Below are 19,935 nucleotides of genomic sequence, written 5' to 3'. Positions count from 1 at the left end.
TCACTTCACACTTGTCACGGACCAGCGATCCGTTGCCTTCATGTTTGATGGGAAAAATAACGGGAAAATTAAGAACGAGAAAATAATGAGATGGCGGATAGATCTATCTTGTTATAGTTACGACATTGTTTATCGGCCCGGGAGGGAAAACCCTGCTGCAGACACCTTCTCTCGGGTCTACTGTTCGGCGACAATCAGTCAGGCTTTGCAAGACCTTCATGGGACTCTGTGCCACCCGGGGGTAGCCAGAATGGCACATTTTGTGCGCAGACAAAACCTTCCCTATTCTATCGAAGATATTAAACAAATGAATGCTTCCTGCCCTGTTTGTGCTGAACTAAAACCCAAATTCTATGGCGCCGCTTCTGGCAGGTTGATCAAGGCCACTTCTCCCTTTGAGAGACTAAATATCGACTTCAAAGGACCCCTGCCGACCGAGACAGACAACAGATACATATTCACTGTTGTTGATGAATACTCAAGGTTCCCATTCGCATTTCCGTGCTCGGATATGACCTCGGGCACTGTCGTGAAATGTCTGTCTGACCTCTTCGCTATGTTTGGGAAACCTTCGTTCATACATTCAGACAGAGGACCGGGTTTCATGTCGGCCGGGCTAAAACAGTTCCTATTTGAGCACGGCATAGCAACTAGTCGAACGACGGGTTACAACCCACAGGGTAATGGGCAGGTGGAGCGGTATAATGGAATTGCTCAGCCACTGTCAGGGTTATGTTACGTAGACATTATAAGCATGCGGCACACTGGTCGTGAGAATACTGGTTGCCGTCTATTGGAGACACTGGTCGTGAGAGAGGCAGCTTACACTGGTTGTGAGAAGGCTGAATGCCCCAATTCTGTTTGCTTCCAAATATTGTGTCCCCAACAACCCCCTCATTTCCGATACCCACCCGACTGTACGTACCTAGCCAGGCACACCCAACTACTCCTAGAATCTGCGTCATTTTTACCTGAGAGGGTAGAGAGGTTTCTGACAACCCTCGTCTCTGATTCTGCACCTCGTCCAGAACGGCATCAGTACTCGTGTCCTAAAAACCTGCTCTGCTGCTCCAGCACATCCTCTTTCTGCTCTGTTGACCCAATCATTTGCCCTGGGTCATCTTCTATCTGCTCGGAAGTCAGCCAACATTATTGCATTACATAAACATGGTGCAATAACTGATCCAATTAACGACCGACATAGCGGCTTACTTCCGATCATCAGTAAAGTCATGGAATCCATCATTGCAGTTGATATGAAATCCTTCTTTTTCTCCAACGGCTTTATCTCAGACCATCAGTTTGGATTCAGACACAGTCACTCTACCCTGGTTATTCTGCTTCTGCTCTTCCAACAATGGATGGAGGCCTTCAATGTCAGACATGAGATCAAGGCTGTTTCTCGAGACATACTCTCACTTTTGATACAGTCCAGAATTCCACCTTACTCTCCAAACTCCACAACCACTCATGACTTACTAACCTTGACAGCTTTCATAGCCAACGCTTGGCTCTCAACGGGATGATCCTTTCATTTCCTCTCCCTAACAACGCTGCAGTGCCCCAAGGCAGTGTTCGGGACCCAGTCAAATTCCTAATCTTCATCAACTATCTTTCAGACTCTCTGGAAAATCCTCTATTTCTTTGCGGATAACTCCAACCTCTGCCATAACATCCCCAATCGATCATTCAGATGGAGGCACCAGCCTCTTCCCTCTCTTCAGACCTTGAGAGAATCAAACACTTGTTGATCAAACACTTGGAATTTGTCTTTTAATCCTGAAAAATCTCTCTCATTCTGTCTCTCTAAAAAGACTGTCAGACAAGATCTTTCTTAGGCAAACCACATTTTTAAGTCGGCATAAAAATCCAGTCGCAAACTGGGCGTCCTCTGTCGTGCAAAGTATTTCCTTCGCACACCTGAACTTTTATCTACCTACAAGATGGTCTGAAATTCACTCTACTCCTCACCAGTAAAGCATTAATTCTTAAACTCTCATAATATACAGGTTTTCTTGTGCAGTACTTGAAATAATCAATCAGTCATTGTATCTGTACGCGCTCCATCATTCTCCGGAGTCAGTGTTTCAGCACACAATGACAGGGGAGGGTGGAGGAGGAGGGAGAGAAGGAGGTGTGAGAATTTTAGCCGGGGAAAATTGACTTTCAGGCCACCAACCATGTGGAAAGCCTTCATCCACAGCTTGATGGGGGTACTGCTCTCCACCCTGGACTGGTGCCCCTGCCTCACACCTTGCTCAGCTTGACACTGTCAAAATCAAGGCCTTCAAATTCATTTTGAAACTCTCATGATGAAGCCGAGTCTTTGGCTCTACCAATTTCACATCGCAGACAGGTCTGTGGTCTCTTTCTTCCACCGTCTCCTTTCTGGTCTTGCACCCTTTGCCCTTTCCATGCTTATGAGGGAGGGAGGGCACATGAGAGAGAAAGAGAGAGGGAGAGAGAGAGAGAGACACACACACACACACACACACACACACAGAGACAGAGACAGACAGAGTGCCAAATTAATTGGATGTAGTCGCACAAAAAAAATGATGTTTCATATAACTATATTTTGTGTACACACCTTCAGAGCAAAATTCACCAGTGCTTTGGAACCCCAGCCAATCAGTTCAAATTTGTCCATCTTCTGCAAGCTAGACCACAAAGAAAACAAAATTAGAAATCTCGAAAGTAAAAATAACAAGTATCATCAAAATCATGTGTGTAGCTTCAGAGAAGAAATTGCAAGCGTTCGTGGATGGACGGACGGACGATGCGCCATTCCGTAAGCTCCCCAGAACTACATTCCAGGTGAGCTACAAATTATGAAATATGAAAAAAATGAAGATGGAGAGGTGATGACACTCAACATATCGCGGTCCCTGAGATAGTTATTTAATTATTACTTGTTTCAGATAGTCCTCCCCTTTTGTGAATTGGGTTACAAAGGAAATATACGTTGTGAGGGATTAGGTAGGTTTTTTTCCCCCCCCATTCTTTCCCATTTTTCTTCCCTGCGCACGAATCTCTCACATGACCAAGCACACGCTGCATGCAGCTCATTTGTACACGTGCACCAAAACCCGGTTTGGCTCGCACATCAGAATCAAACTGCCACGTGTACTTTAACCTCTAATGCACTCTTCCGACAAACACGACAACAACCACACTACAATGATAAATCATTAAGACATTTATTATCACTCTGCATTATGAGAACATTATACAAGTTCACGATACAAATTCACCATTGCTCAGCTCAACAACGATGACGCCTCAACCACAGTATGAACCGCCACAACCATGATCACCACACAATCACAAGAGACGCCCACGATGCCTTCGGAGCAATACAAACAATGGCGTAATACGCCGGCAGAGGGCACTTCAGACCTGGAGGTTCCAGACTTCGATAGCACGAAGCGTAAATGTGCGCTGATCGCCCATTAGCACCTTGTGAAAATGCCTGACACTCCGCTTGCTAAAAATGGAAATTAGGCTTCCAACGCACGTTCGTGCTCCAAAAGTGCAGCCAAAAACGCCAGCTCCATGTCAATACAGAGAGAGCTCCGCCGCCTGAGTTGTCCGGGAGGTAATGCCACATGCCGGCATTCTCGTGTGGGTGGTGCTGGCACCGGAGGAATTGGGTGTGCACCAATGGGCAGGTGCAAATCCCGGTCACCAGAACTCGCGACTTTCCTGATCTACCCCAAGGCCCAACTCTCGCCAAGCAGCTATTTAAGCAGTATGTTCCAGATGAGAATGAGAGGATCTTTGGCTTGGTTGGTGGTACACTACAAAAGGTGGGTCAGAGCTGGTGGAATGGAGCTGGACCTTGCGGGAAACAGTGCTGGTTGAGCGAGTGATTCGGGCGCCGTGCAGGGCACATTCATTAAAGCCAGGTCAATTGTCATCTCACACATCAAGTTAATCTGTCTCCTCACACGTACTTCCTCTCTCTTGTAATCATCTGCTTTGGACACACCAGGAGCTCAGCGAGGGCAAGTCCTGAAGAAACATTCTTTTCAGAGTGACCTCACTGATATGCACCTCTTTCGAGTTTCCCATAGCACCTCACATGCACCCTCACTCACACCTCTTAAACACGCACCTGAGACACCAATCAGTATTCCTCCTTTTTACCCCTCCCTTAGCAAATAGGCAGTGCGGGCAGGTCAGCCATGTCTGGTGAGATAAAGAGGCCGCAACCACCTCGCACTGCTCTATCTTTCATGCTATTCTACCCTTCTGTGAAAAGATCCTGATGGTGCCTGTATTGTTCATGCAAGTAAGAGTGTCTTAGCTAGATAGTATCGGTATCGTTCTGCTCTTTGTCTCTTTGCTTGAATGTGTCACTGTGTGTCTTTCGCTGCACGACACAAATATTACATGTCCCTACTGCAAGAATACCTTTGTGAATAAACCTTTGTAAGGAAATCTTGTCTTCACTGTGCCACGTGCCTTTCCTCGCGGTTTCTTTGTGAATGAACCCTATGTTCATGCAATTCAACTAGCATGTAGCGTCCTTTCCTCCATTGGTCCAGCATAGCCTGCATGTTTGTTAGCTAGGAAGTTTTACCCCACCGATTGGCTCTACACATAAGCCAGTACATACAGTACCTGGCATATCTGCTCGGCCACACCTGATTAAATAAGATAAGGCAAGTACATATCGAGGGTACAAGCCCCCCCCCCCTTTGATACTGCCAATGCACCGGGAAGGTAATCCGCGTAGTCGTGAGAACCTTGCCAGGGTTGCCGATACCAATTGGTGTTTGTGGTTGACTAGCAACCCGCCGGGCCGCGGAGTTATTTGAGGCTGGTGGCCTCAGGACCGGGTGTTCGGGAACAACTCGAGTGTTTCCCATTTGTGGCGAACATCGAACCACGGCCCGTAACAACACATGCACGCAAATACACATATAAAAGGGCATGTGTGATGAGACAAACATAAAGATGCATCAACCATAATCACATGGTATCTTTCGAACAACTGTATCATTATAAACATAATTTGTTTATCAATGCACAAGTATGCTACCCTTGCAATGCATTAACTGGGTACCGTTGATTGGTGAGCCACCGCAAAGTTTGTTGAATGCGTGACGTAAGAGCAGGAGGACAGTTCATGCACATTGGCTTTGCCCAACAGTAAGAGAGTCGTACATGGTGCCACAGTAATGGATTACAAGCCACCTGGTGCCAGTGCCAGCACACCTGGGACACCCTGCCAAAAATAAAACCATGGAAAATGTGTAAACGACTAAAAGTACTTTGCTACAACTCCAAAGCCACGTGTGGTAGCAGATTGCATGTTGTCTTTTCACAAAGATGGAGGGATGGGAGTGAGTTGCAACTGTAATAGTGGAGTTGTTTCATGCATAGTTATTGCAACTGCAACTGGAAAGCATCTGAAAATGCAAATGCCATCCATGTCTGCTTTGTATTCAGACTTCTTCCACTTCCGTATGCTAAACATTACGAAAACAGCTAAAAAACAAATTGCAAAAAAAATTGGTGATTTCAGGAAACCTTGACCTTTTGACCTCAAAAGTAACAGGATTCAGCACGAGCATACGCACCCGCATGTGCGCGCACACACACACACACACACACACACACACACACACACACACACACACACACACACACACACACACACACACACACACACACACACACACACACACACACACACACACACACGGCCAAAAGTATGTTGATACCTGCTCGTCCAACATCTGGTTCCAAAACTAGAAGGGTACTCTATAGAGCGCACACTTCCACCATGTAATACCTGATCCACGAGAACATATCGGTCCCAATAAATTTTTGAAATATCACGCCATACAATACTATGTCATTTTTGGCCCGATCTCCCAATGGTGAAGAATCACTTTGAAAATTAAATAATTCTCGTATCCAGATCCAGATCTTCACCAAAATCGAATCAGTACATCCTTGTCATGCGAATACATAATGGATAGATATTTATGCTTCAAAAACTAAAAAAGCTCCTGAACTAAAGCCAACCAAATTTTGCACGTTGCTTAAGAGTACCCCAATTTTGTTTTTTCTGGGTAGCATATCTGGGGTTGGGGGGGTTGGGGGTGGAGGGGTTCTGGGTGGGGCGACATACCATTTATCTTTTTGTAAATGTGTATTTTATCGTGCCACCTGTTGGTAGCCGGTATTGCAGTACAAATCATGTTACACTACAAAAGGTACAATTCACCTATAAAGAAGGTTTAAACAACTTAATAATACAGTATGCATTACGGTGATGTTGAATACGAGTGAGAATAATTCGAAATTTTCAAAATGCTCAATTTCATTCATTAATGGTTAATTAATTTAGGTGCTCGGGTGCATTCACTTTTACAGGGGAAAGTGATTATGCTAGGGCAGGATCCCGTGGCTCAAATGCACAGCTTATCACTTTACATCTGGGGGGGGGGAGGGGTGGAAGAAGAAAAAGAAGAAGAACACCAACAACAAGAACAAGCCGAAGCCGAATCCGAAGAAGAACAAGAGGAAGAAGGAAATCAAAATTGAAAAGCAGCTGAAACGCACTGCACACGCGATAGTGCAGTGTGGTTATGTTTAATTAATGTAGTTGCAAGGTGGTACATTCCAACATTTTACAAGGAAATGTTATTATATCAGCAAAAAATAACTCCCAAGACTTTTGGGTGAGAAAAGTTGGTCGTCTCAAAGTTGTTGTTTGTTGTTAACATGGAGTTGCCGTACTTCTCATGGACAATGATTTGTTTGTTGTTCTCGAAGTGGCTCAGGAAGGATTTTTTTTTTACGGTATTCATTTAATGGGAGGACAACCAATGTAGTATACCCAGAACTTTTATACTAATCCCTTTTTCAGGCTGTTTAAATAAACTTGCCATTCTAAATTAAAAACATCATATACAGTCAAGCTTGCCTGCTAGGGTTTTTTTAAATAGTTAAAAAATAAATCTCACAATGACGACTTGTATAATTCACCAATAAAGAAAGTTAAAAATAAAAACAAACTTGACAATACGTGTATGCATTACTGTAATGATGAAATTTGAATGAGAAAATTTAATTTATTTCAAAGCACAGCTTCAAACCAAAGCTTTGCAGCAAAGCACAAGTGGTGTGTGTGTGTGTGTGTGTGTGTGTTCTTTTCTTTGATTTCTATACAATCCATACCCCTAGGCCAATTACCCCGAAATTGGCCGTACCACATTATTTTCGCACGAGGAAGGTCACAATAAAAAAAACTTTTCAATGAGGACTTGCCCCAACATTTCCATGGTGCACTCCCAAGTTAATTTGTGCTGCAGCTTTAAACGTCAATCTTCTGTATGGTTTACTCAAGTCAAAGCAACCCGATCTTGATTGGGTGACCCAACTCGTTCGTGTATATCCTATGTATGCTCACAGAAGCGAGAAGTAACAGAGGGTACAAAGCAATGCACCCAGTGTGACAACACATGGATGACACATGTTAATTCATTCCCTTGAGAAGGAACACAGCGACCTGCAAATCAAGGTGGTTATGGTTAATGAGGATAATTAAGATAATGTGTAGGGATGAAGGATGACCTGAGTTGGAGCTTCAGTACCAAAGTAAAGCCTGAGAAGGAAGATTGGGATTGAATGGACGAAGGAAGAGAATTGCACAAGTAGAAGAAAAGAGGAACAAAAGAGTGGTTTTCAGTAATCCTGGATTTTATGACTTTCACAAAGAGAAGGTTATTACATATGTGACCTGGAGGGAGAAAAGAGCGCATGTGATGTGGAGGAATAAGAGCGGAGGGAGCAAAACCTGATGAACGACATTATAAAACAGTGAACTCGCCAATCCATCTGTGAGGACATTATTCCTTCAATAATGTTCGAACATTTACATGCCATAATTTCGTGTCACTCTTCTCGTCTCAAATCAAACAAGACGACATATTCATCGGGCAAGAGCAATCTTAATTCCCAATTTCATTTCGTTCATCAGGTATATTTAAATTTGCTCATCAGAGGTTTAATTTGAAGAAATAATTCAATTTCTTTTTTTTAATCTGTCTGCTTCTTATCAGTATCTTAGAGTCAGTCTCGAGCCGAAACTTGAAAACCATTTTCATATCTTCCACAATAATTTTTCCCGAATTTCAGAAATCCACCAATTAGAAATCCTGCACACCAGAATAAACAATTACAATCGTCATAAATCGTAACAATAACATTTCAAAGAAAAAAAAAATCATAAACATGTTACCAACCTGCATAAAAATGGTACAGCCCCCTCAGTCTTCAACACCTCTTCAAAAATCTGAAAAAGTACAAGCTCCAGGAGTTCAGAGCCCCAGTTTGGGAAAGGACATTGAAGATCTTCACCGCTGCTTGGTCCATCAAGAATATCATCCAGCTTTGTTTTGCTAATGGTACCTGATGCACGAAGTGAACTTTTTCTTTTCACAGCCAATTTACATGATCGTTCTACCTGGCTGCAAGGTGAAGCATATGCAAGGTGTAAATGAAATTAAAAATATTTACACAAACATTCCATGTGTGTGCATATGCATACATGTACGGATATTGCCCATAGGAGAACAGAAATGAATAGGTGTCTGCTCCGAAGCTGCAACGGATTAGGCATACAAATTCTGAAAGCCTGCTTAGTTAATCAAATGTTACAAAAAATAATAATAATAATCTTCCACCCACATGGAGCCCCATTCATACGTTTTCTGGGAAAATGGACCCAAAAATCCATTGTTAGCAGAAAAGAATATGTAGCATCGGTTACTTTTTGTGGCCCATTCAGCATCAGCAGGCCAAACGACAGCAAGCTATTTCTCTCATCAAATTTGAGCGTTTAGTGATTCCGTAACATATTAGCTATTATAAAACGTAAAAACGAGTCACTGCACCATTACATCTACCAACTAATATTGCGCCCAAAATGTGATCAAAACAGCCACTGTTCACAGCGGTTGAACAAACAAAAAAAAAAAACAGAAAGACAGTCAACTAGTGATGTGGAGCAAGGCGAGAGGATCGTCACGTACGCTTTACGTATCTTCTTCTTCCGTTGGCAAGCTCGTTTGACTGGTTTCCGCCACAGAGTCGAAATGAAGAGCACATCATTATCAGAACGTTCGACCACACGGACGAGTTCTTCAGAAGACTGCATAGATGCAGTCTGTGTCAGGGGAAAACATTAAAACACACACACACACAGTTATTTTTCTACACCATAAAGCTGTTCCTGACAACTCTTACAATCATTTCAACAGTAAAGGCTATTCCGAATGTGGTGTCACGAACATTTAAAGGATGTTTTAAGCGATTTAAATCCCACAAGAGCCAACACTTAACACATTTCAATCGCAAACCTCAAAACAGTAGTACACCAAAAATGGGAACTTAAAGTGAAAATTGTCAGTGACCGACGGACTTTATGACTGCCTGGATCATCATAGAGGTGCGGACCCTTCCAGTGCAGAACACCTGGGTTGGTATTGAGCACTGGATGATGGTCCGTTTTCAATGATTTGTGGGGAAACAATAAAATTAACTTTGCTTCGGATCGGTGTTGGAAAATTTTGCTTGAGCATTGTATAAAGGTTTGTTCACGAACGTCTGCCTCATAAGAGCACTACCACTTTTTCTGAACGACAAACTGCCTTGGCATGTTGGGGTGGATACACACGAGGGTGGAAGAGGAACAACACAAAATTATTCGCAACCTGTCCACCAAGTTTCGTCCGAATCCGTCCACAACCTTTTTCAGATATTGTGCAATGTATCGTTTTTGGCCCGAACTCTCAATGATAAAGAATCACCTAAACAATTTGAGGACCCGGATCTTCCCAAAAATCAAATCAATTCGTACCTGTCACAAACCTAACCTGTCCACCAAATTTCGGCTGAATCCGTCGACAAATTTTTCAGATTCCTGCAGATAGACAGACAGACAGGGTGAAAACATAAGCTCCGCACACCTTCAGTGTCGGGAGGTCATATTCACAGCACCAGTGAGTGACCAGACTAACTAAATACCAGCTTAAACAAGCTGCATTACCAATATCATCATCATCATCAGATTATTTTTAACCCTCATCAGAGGACAGGGTATTGCATTGGATTCCGTTTGTCAGTCTGTGTGTCTGTCTGTCTGTTTGTCTGCACAGGACTTTTGTGGTTTTCTCTGCAACCGCTTGTCCGATTGAGATAAAATTTTCACCAAAGATGTAACGACTCATGTAGGATGTTTTATTGATACGTATAATTAGGACGTCATAGGTCACGTGGTAAGGCAGCCATGTTGGAAAAAAGGGAAAACTTTGGATCTCTGTATCTCTGAAACCAGAGCTGAACTCTCTGTTCTCTGTTCTCTCTGAACATAGCAAGTACTCCTCATGGGGAATGAGTATGATTTTTTTATATGTCATAGGTGCCTTCGTTATGATGTCATGATTGCATACATAGAATGCTACATCCGATCAGAATAAAAAAAATTTGAGAATTGAGGGATAAATTGGTCAAGAAAGAAAATTGATGATGTCATTTGGCACATGGTTCAGCAGCCATATTTTTTGTTGTTTTTTTTTAAACCTTTAAAAATCCTCTCTGAAACGCCTGAACAGATTGAGGCGAACCTTTACACGTATGACCGCCTATCCATGAGGAATAAAACGTTCACACATATGACGTCATAGGTCACATGGCATGGCAGCCATATTGGATTTACCATAAAATCTATAAAAAAAAATAATTCTCCAGAACGGCTGAACAGATCGAGGGGAAACTTCACACAAATGTTCCTCATGCTTGGGGATACCAGGGTATTCACAAATAATTCATAGGTCACATGGTCTGGCAGCCATATTTAATTAAGCAAAAAAAAACATTTCTCTCGAACCACTTCATCAATCGATGTGAAACTTCAAAATTACGACCAAGCCGTGATGGGTAATATGCGATTTAAATTTCAACTTGATCGGATACATGGTTTGGCTGGCAGAATATATATATATATATATATATATATATATATTTTTTTTTTTTTGATCTGGGTTTTTTTTTTTAATAAGGTTCAATTGGCTGTGCTCTTTTTCTTGTTTCTATTGTGACGTATCGCCCTTCCCTCGGGCTTGACGGGAGTGCCGTGTGCACATGCACGACACACGGGGACGAGTCATCATGGACCTGAATGTTTTGAATGAAACTTACGTGAAGTAGTGTAGTAGATAGTAGAAAAATCGTGCAAATTATGATACAAGCATCAAATTTGGCATTTCTGTTCTGCAGGGCTTTCTGATCAAATCTGCCTGATTGGCCATTTGAAAATCCACATTTTGAAAAATTTGAAGAAAAAAAAACTTCAAAAAAAAATTTGAAGTCACAGCTGGCTGAAATTCTGGAAGTGCAAGTGGACATCCCAGACAGAGAACCAAGGGGATATGCAGTCATCATTGATGGCTCAGCACTTATCAATGCCCGACCTCCACGCACTTCAAAGATATTTGATGACTATGTTAAAGAAGACATCATCCCAAAGGTGGAATCTATGCTGCCAGGTACGAGAGGGTGGACGTAGTGTTTGATGTGAACAAGAAGTCAAGTCTGAAGTCTGACGCAAGGTCGAAAAGGGGGCAAGGAATCAGAAGAAGAGTGAATAGAACCAGTAAGACCCCAAGTAACTGGAGAAGCTTTCTTCGAGATGACAGCAACAAGACTGAGCTGTTTCACTTCATTGCGGAAAAGATGTGTGAAGCACAGACGACAAGCACAGTCATTGTCACAAAAGGAGAAGATGCCATGAGCAACACAAGGAAGTCACTGGATGCTGTGTCTCCATGTTGTCATGAAGAAGCTGACACTCGAATATTTGTACATGCCAGGGATGCAACGACGGATGGTAGCAACTCCATTATCATTAAGGCTAATGACACGGACGTACTAGTCATAGCAATATCTGTATTGCCATCCTTACAGGAACTAGGTCTTGAGAACATGTGGATTGCCTTTGGCCAAGGAGCCAAGGCACGATGGATTCCAGTCCATGAGGTCGTTTCTGCAATCGGACCTGAGAAAGCTAGAGGGATCCCATACTTCCATACGTTCACTCAATGTGACGTCATGTCTGCCTTCCGCGGTAAAGGGAAGAAAACTGCATGGCAGACTTGGAACGTCTTTGATGATGTTTCTGAAACGTTCACCAATCTCAGCCAGCATCCAACATTGATTCGTGATCTTGACTTTTTTTTTTTTAAATTTTGAAAAATTTGGATTTTCAAATGGCCAATCAGGCAGATTTGATTAGAATCCCCTGGAGAACAAATGTGCCAAATTTGATGTTTGTATCATCATTTGCACGATTCCTCTCAAAAATTGCTGTTATCTGCCCCCACTAAGGTGAAGTGCATTGTTGTCGGTCTTGTTTGTACTTCACGACGTCACACATCACCAAACAGATTTGTAATTACCAAATTTACTCGAATTTATAATTTAAAAATAATACCAGTTGGCAATCGTGGAGAGGATGTGCAGAACCGGAGACGACAGCACTCGACCGTTTACCTCCGATTCCAACATGCGGAACTCTTACCGGAAGTATAATATATAAAACATATTGTTTATGTCCTGCTGGTCCGAGCTTCGGGGCGATATTCACCGTAGGAAAAAAGAACGAGAGACTAAAAATAAAATCCAAGAATAACTGCAGAATCTACAACATATCCTCAATTTCAGTTACCCACAATGCACTGCGTTTAGTCGGCTTTCCGGTCCAGGGAAGGAAATACACTAAACAAGGAAATTCAACGCCGATGGGACCAATCGATATGCCGATATCTCAGTTACCCCAACCCCTCCATCCTCACTGCTTCCAGCTACCATGACACTGATCTCCACAATAATACTGTATCTGGATAACGCGATGGCCAATTGGCGTCATGTGTACAACCGAAGCCACAGGGCGGCCATGTTACCACTCCCATTCACAAAAACGTCGTGTGTGTGTGCGTGCGTGTGCGCGTGCGCGTGCGCGTGCGTGTGCGTGTGTGTGTGCGTGTGCGTGTGTGTGACGACCTAGGGTGTTCCGTTACCAATCAGCTCGCTCTCGCTTGCCAAACCAGTTCTTTGTTGGATGGAGGGCTTGCTAAAGTAACTTGACGAGCGCTCTACAAGCTGATTGGCATTTGGAGCACAACCACGTCGAAGTTCCGTGAGCAAGCGGCTTGTTTGGTTCAAAGCGCTCAAGCAAGCACTCCAACGGAACGGAGCGCTCGGCACCGCTTAACAACATGGCGATCTCCATGACAACAATGCTGTCCGGGTGCTCCATGACAACAAATCCAGAATCACTCATCAATTCCACTTCATACCTCCACCTCCAAAGCCTTAGTCATGTGAATATAACAACCAAAGTTGTCCAGGTCTCCCTATATAGCATGATATTTCAAAATATTGTGGATGAGTTATGATAAAACTTGGTGGATGAGTTGGATAAGTGACAAGAACAATCCGATTCGATTTTGGTTCAGGTCTGGATCCAGATCCGGCCTATCAGTGGGACACAAAATGTATCCTGTTCAGCCTTGCAGAGGTATGCGCTCTATTGATTGCCATTCCAGTTTGTTCCTCTTTTTGCCAACCTGTGAAACCAACTTTCACATTTTCGTCAATCTCATTCTTCCCTCCAAGTCTTCAAGGTAACTATTTTTACCACAATCTCAGATCATCCCCCATCCAAATTCATGATCTTTTCTACCCTTATTAATCCCCCCCATCCCCCGCTCCCCTCGAAGCACACCCCTTTTAAATTTCCAATTTTTCCTTGCTGACAGTTTACTTCTGGATCCTTCTTGTCAACCTTGTGCATCCGCCCCTTTCCCTCATCCCTTGTTTGTCAAAGTCTCCCTCGAGTTTGTCCTTCAACCCTGCTGTTGGGATTGCCCCCTTTCCAATGTTCCTTTTGTTGTTGCATCCTGATCCATTCTGTGTTCTAGCTTTTCCACGAGCCTCGACTTTGTATGCAAAAAAACCAAAACACGAATCTCAATCCACACTGAATCCTCTACATTAACCCCCTACTTCATGTCTTTCCTTAATCTCAACACAATATTGCCTTTTACCCAGATTGCCAAACCCCCTCCAATCTTTCCTTTCCGATCACAGCTCTACATCTTGTAGCCTTCAATATGTTTGCTCACTCACCCATTGGAAAGATGTCTCGTTGAGGAAGAACACAAGGAGTATGGTACCATAGATTTACTCGAGCCAATGTTGAGAACCTCGGTGGGTGGATGAAAGCTGTGCAGAGGATACACTGCACACAGCATCCTATACTGTTACGAATCTGGAAGCCATGACCACTCAACATACAGGTCCTGTTGCTCAGTTATTTCGATAAGTAAATGTGGATAAAGAGCTCCCCATCCCTTGTTTAATGGGTAATTGAATGTACATGCGCTGCGAAGTTATTTTGATAGTCAGGGTTTTCTTTTATTTTTACACCACCAACATCAACTACAACAACGCCAGCATCACCCTCACCTCGCTCTGGTTGATGCCATGGTGGGCGTAGTTCAAGGAGGAGCAACGCGGCGGCCCTCTACCAATCAGCGTGCTATGAGTGAGGTGGCCGCCGCTCAACCAATCAGACCCCACGACGGTGAAAAAGGCGGTCCGCGTGACGTCACCACGCCCCCCCCCCCGGGCCAATCAACGGACTTGCCACTCGTTTTGTCTAATGACAGGGCGACGAGCGATTCTGCGTGCCAAAACCGTCCAGTGAGGGAGAGCGGGGAGGGCGGAGGCATCCCCTCGCCCCCTGGAGAAGGTTGAATAAGGTTGCGGCGCGATCGGACAAAGAGAGCTCCTTCCTCCACAAGAACCGCAAGTCGGTTGCGTGCCGTCTCTCTGTCAGTGAACTGAAGAGAATTTTTGAGATAGTTGATGACCATCGAGCAGGCAAGGTTGTGGTCAATCTGACGGGCAGGTTGAACAAGTGTGGAGTTATCAGCCCTCGCTTTGACGTTCAACTCAACGACTTGGAGAGGTGGCAGCGAAACCTCCTGCCTTCTCGACAGTTTGGGATAGAGGTGAGTTTTGGTTGCCGGGACGAGCGCGGAAGGGATCTCTGGATTTTGCTTGCGTCTCGTTGGCGCCTGGTTCGTCTGCTCATGTCAGCCAAACCACACAAGGTGGACAGATCCATGTCCTTCTGAGAATCTGTGTGTGTGTGTGTGTGTGTGTGTGTGTGTGTGTGTGTGTGTGTGTGTGTGTGTGTGTGTGTGTGTGTGTGTGTGTGTGTGTGTGTGTGTGTGTGTGTGTGTGTGTGTGTGTGTGTCGGTGGGCCCATCTGTAAGTAGGAATTGTTAAGTGCTTGCTCGTTGTACATTTCATCTCTTATTAGTCGTGATAGCTCTGCCCTTACGTGCTTCACTCCTTCCCCCCATTATAAATAAACCCATGTGTTAAATGTATCAGCTCGTTTTTGTGGTTCTTTTATTGGTTTAGCATGGTGCGTGTTGAGGAAGTAGAAAGGCCGTCGTTGCCGTAGTGGTGTGCATTTGGGACCGACGGAAGCTCGGTGACCGTCCGCTTGGGTCACGCACGGGTCGAGCGCGCATACAGCTCATCCCGTGTGAGTTCCATCGAAGGTGTGAATACTCGGTAGCTTTGTCCGTGTGGGTAATTAGGTATATTGAAGTTTGGCAATTAACCCTACCCCACGTGGTCAAATTATTGACGATTCACGGTCCGGTAAGGGACCCATACCCTCGGAGTTTTCCGAAAGGTACGATCTAAATTCCGGGTGTTCGACAGAGTCGACCCCACCTAGCGGTCGTGCTCGCAGCCGATACCCGGTCCACAACAATACAACCCTTAACCCACAAGTGAAATAGTTGTTTGGTCAAAGCACACTGCCTGCCATCCCAGAGAACCGAAAACACCCAAATGTTAAATCTGTACATATGCTGCCAGGATGCAAATCACCACTTTCAAGTGGGCTAACAGGTTAAGTCAAAGGTAATGCAATAGTAATTCAGAAGTAGTGCACTAGTCTTTGATCTCTCTGGACTGCATTTTATTCCCAGCCTGACTTACCAACTGCCATCTTGGTGTTTTGCAGGGAAGGACGTTGCATCAGAGTCTTCTGGAGGTGGATATTAAGATGGCTCTTCCATCTAATTGCATCCACTGATAGACAGTAAAATATCTCACAAATTACTTTTGAAAGGAGTTGGCCACTGTGTGCTGATACCTGGGAAAAATTCCCTCTCTGAAGATAAGAATAGGCCGATATATTTTAGCAGCTTTCGCACATATACTGCTTGTACTATAAATCCATGAACTTGAAATGGTGTGCTCATTGGCCTCGACTATGCATGATTGTCATTAGCCCATCCCCCGCTCAGCAGGAGATGGGGTTTTGCAGTGTGTGTGTGTGTGTGTGTGTGTGTGTGTGTGTGTGTGTGTGTGTGTGTGTGTGTGTGTGTGTGTGTGTGTGTGTGTGTGTGTGTGTGTGTGTGTGTGTGTGTGTGTGTGTGCGTGCGCGCGTCTGTCCAGGAACTTTACCATTTGAGTTTTTGCCATCAAATTTTCAACAAAGCTTTATTATGAGAATATGGAGATTACAAATTAATAATTTTATTAAAAGGTCAAAGGTCAGCGTCACCTAAAATCATCAATTTTCATTATTATTGTTCTATCATTTTTTAAACATTTTTATGCCTCCGCTGACGAAGTCGCCGGAGGCATTATGTTTTCGGGTTGTCCGTCCGTCCATCCATCCATTCTAATTTTCTCCATTTTCTCTGCAACCGCTTATCCCATTGACACGGAATTTTCATCATAGGTGCGACTAATGGTGTAGAATGGTTTAATTATTAATTATGATGTCATATGTCACGTAGTGTGGCAACCATGTTGGAAAAAAGGAAAAACTTTGTACCACTACATCTCCAAAACTGCTCCATGGAAAAAATTGAAACTTGGCATGTGGCAAGACAGTACTCCTCATGGGAAATGAGTGCGATGTCATCATGAATGATATCATTGGTGGCTTAGTTATGACAAAATTCTATACGTCAAACGCTTTATCCGATCAGTATGATTTTTGAGGGTCATCTCGGTCTAAATTGTATAGGGGGGGGGGGCTGATGACGTCATCAGTCACATGGATCAGTGACCAATTTTCTTTTTTTAACATAAAAACCTTCAAAAATTTTATTCTCCAAAATGTCTGAAGAGATCGAGGTGAAACTTTACAGGTACGATCGCCTATTCATGAGGAACAAAAAGTTCTCCAACTATGATGTCATAGGTCACATGGTTTTGCAGCGATGATTTTTTGAAGAATAAACCTATCAAAATCTACTTCTCCAGAATGGAATGACAGATTAAGAGGAAACTTCACTCACATGATCCCCAAGCCTTGGGGATACTCGGGTGTTCACAAATAATTAATGTCACATGGTCTGGCAGCCATGTTGGGTTAAACAAAAATCTTTTTAAAATTATCTTGAACAGCTTCATCAATCTTTGTGAAACTTCACAATTATGATCCAGTAGTCATGGGCAATATTTGTTTTAAATTTTAACCTGATCAGATGCATGGTCTGGCAGTCAGAATTATTTAATATTTTGAATCTCAGTTCAGGGATTTCAATCAAACTTTGTACAAGTATTATGATGTAATAAAGTGGGTGGACGTATATCTGGCGCCAGGGTGATGTCAAAGAGTGCCCTTATAGTTTTTCTCAGCAACCACTTGTCCGATTAACACAAAATTTTCAGGGTAGGAGTGACTCACCTCACCCCCCCCCCAATGGAGAATATTTTAATGACAATTGTGACATCATAGGTTATGTGGTGTGGCACCCACCTTGGATTGAACGCAAAATCAAAAAAAATTTTAAACTTATATCTGAAACCGCTGATCGGAAAAATCTGAAACTTGGCACATCTCATTCTACAGCCAATGCAGAATGATGGATTGTAAGGATGACGTCATCGGTGAAGTGGTAGACCAGCCATAAATGTTTGAATCAAAATCCTTGTTTACCATTGAGATTCAGCGTGTATGTCCAGGCCATAACATTTTTACGAATTGAGCTTTTGTCATCAAATCTTCAACAAACCTCTATTATGAGATTGTGGAGAACATACATTAATAAAACATAAAAAAAATTTGAACCGTTTTTGTTTGTTTAATTTCAGTACAAAGCGGACGCAGCCGGGTTTTGCATTTTTAGATGTTTTCTAGTTACCTTCGCAAACTTTGTTGCGAAGGTTATGTTTTGATCGCTGTGTATTGATTTATTTATTTATTTGTGAATATGTGTGTTTGTTTGTTATTCGCATAACTCCAAAAGTATTGAACTGAATCACAGCAAATTTGGTGGGATGATTGGTTGTTATCCGAGGACCATTTGATTAGATTTTGGGAGCGATAGGGTCAAAGGTCAAGGTCATGAAAAGGTCAAAAAACGTCTTTTTACCATAGCGCGGTCAATTTTATCCAATTTGCATGTAACTAATGCCAAAATGTTCAGAATTCAATGCCCCATCTTGTGATATGTGACATGACACAATGACGTAATAACCCTTATTAGCGGTTGGGAGTCAAAGGTCAGGGGGGGTCACGACATTGCAAAATGTGCGGTTTTAGTCATAACACGGTCAATTCTTATCCGATTTGCATGAAACCAACACCAAAATGTTGACTGTTCTGTTCCCCACACTCTAATACCAATTACAAAATTAAGAGTACAAAGGTCAAGGTCGAGGTAATGAAAAGGTCAAAATCGTCATTTTGCCATAGTGCGGTCGGTTTTTATCCAACTTGCATGCAACCAATGCCAAAATGTTGTGAATTCAATGCCCAATCTTGTGATATATGATATGACACAATGACGTCATTACCTTTGTTAGCGGTTTGGGTCAAAGGTCAGGGGGGTCAATGACCTTTATTATCATAACGCGGTCAATTCTTATACAATTTGCATGTAAGTAGATTCACAATGTTTAGAATTCAATTCCCTATCCTGTGATGTGTAATATTTGACAATGACTTTATTGGTGAGTTTAAAGCATTGTGGGGGGGGGGGGGGTGTCACTGAACTTACAAAATGTGCATACCTTCGTGGCACGTACGCACACTAAACAAAAAATGTTCCTTTTTATAAATTAGGAGCCAGCTGACGTATTACTTTTGGATTGCGCAACCACAACCAGCTGATGTCAACCATTCTAAATAAAGCACGATCAGCTGATGTGTGCTTCAAATGTGTCATTCTTATGTGCCATGATGCTTTCGGCTGCTGGTGCAATTTGAAGCTATTAAAAAATAAAAGATATGCACATTTTACAGTTGTAAGGATGCAGGTAATAAAAACGGATTAGCAGGCAAAAACATAGTTCTCTCCATGCAAACCAATGGGACTTTGGCACCAGGAGAGGCGTATTTCACAACTTATAGTTCTATTTATCGATAGTACTTCAACCCCCTATCATGGAACGAGCTAATGTCATACGCTCGACATATAGTACACACAGCTGAATTAGTACTTTCAGATGTCATACTTTCTGAAAATGAATGTTTGTTCACAATAAATAACTTATTTAGAAAAACAGAAACTCGTGTGTGATCAATGCCCCTAAAATGCCAGAAAATAATTTCTTATAATGTGACCAGTTGTCATCAGATTGACTTGACACCGACACCCAAAGAGGTCAGGGAGTTCATACAGAAATTGTACAATGTACGTGAATCAGTGTCAAACAGCAGGAAATTTAATGTTTTTAAGCCATCATAACACATATGAGATGGCAGATGTGATATGGGATTAAATACCCTCTCAATCAACGGTTTCTGGGGGGGGAGGGCAAAATGTAGTGTTGGCGAAGGTATGCACTCTACTGAGTGCCCGTTCT

The 19,935-nt window shown here is 43.0% G+C and overlaps 1 protein-coding gene across 4 annotated transcripts in view; it reads right to left on the bottom strand.

The window, feature by feature from the left end:
• FBXL6 (F-box and leucine rich repeat protein 6) overlaps positions 1-12,939 on the bottom strand; it is a 50,232-nt gene extending 37,293 nt beyond the window's left edge. Inside the window, exons 1-5 of one of the 4 annotated variants that reach the window (XR_015061102.1) lie at positions 12,512-12,939; positions 9,054-9,187; positions 8,265-8,489; positions 5,072-5,233; positions 2,591-2,660 (exon numbers count right to left, since the gene is read on the bottom strand). Coding sequence is in view for 3 of the 4 variants with exons in the window: in XM_085892865.1 (XP_085748991.1) it covers positions 2,591-2,660; positions 5,072-5,233; positions 8,265-8,489; positions 9,054-9,178 (582 nt within the window). In the remaining variant the exon portion in view is untranslated. Of the gene's footprint in view, positions 1-2,590; positions 2,661-5,071; positions 5,234-8,264; positions 8,490-9,053; positions 9,188-9,880; positions 9,900-12,511 lie in introns of those variants that run through there. The other 3 variants (XM_085892865.1, XM_085892863.1, XM_085892864.1) reach the window with 3 other exon arrangements.
• Positions 12,940-19,935: the final 6,996 nt, after the last annotated feature.

The sequence above is a fragment of the Eptatretus burgeri genome, chromosome 8 (assembly GCF_056783735.1).
Source record: "Eptatretus burgeri isolate ZD-2024b chromosome 8, Ebu_testis_v1, whole genome shotgun sequence".
Classification (NCBI taxonomy): domain Eukaryota; kingdom Metazoa; phylum Chordata; class Myxini; order Myxiniformes; family Myxinidae; genus Eptatretus; species Eptatretus burgeri.
This window is presented reverse-complemented; position numbering and strand designations above follow the sequence as displayed.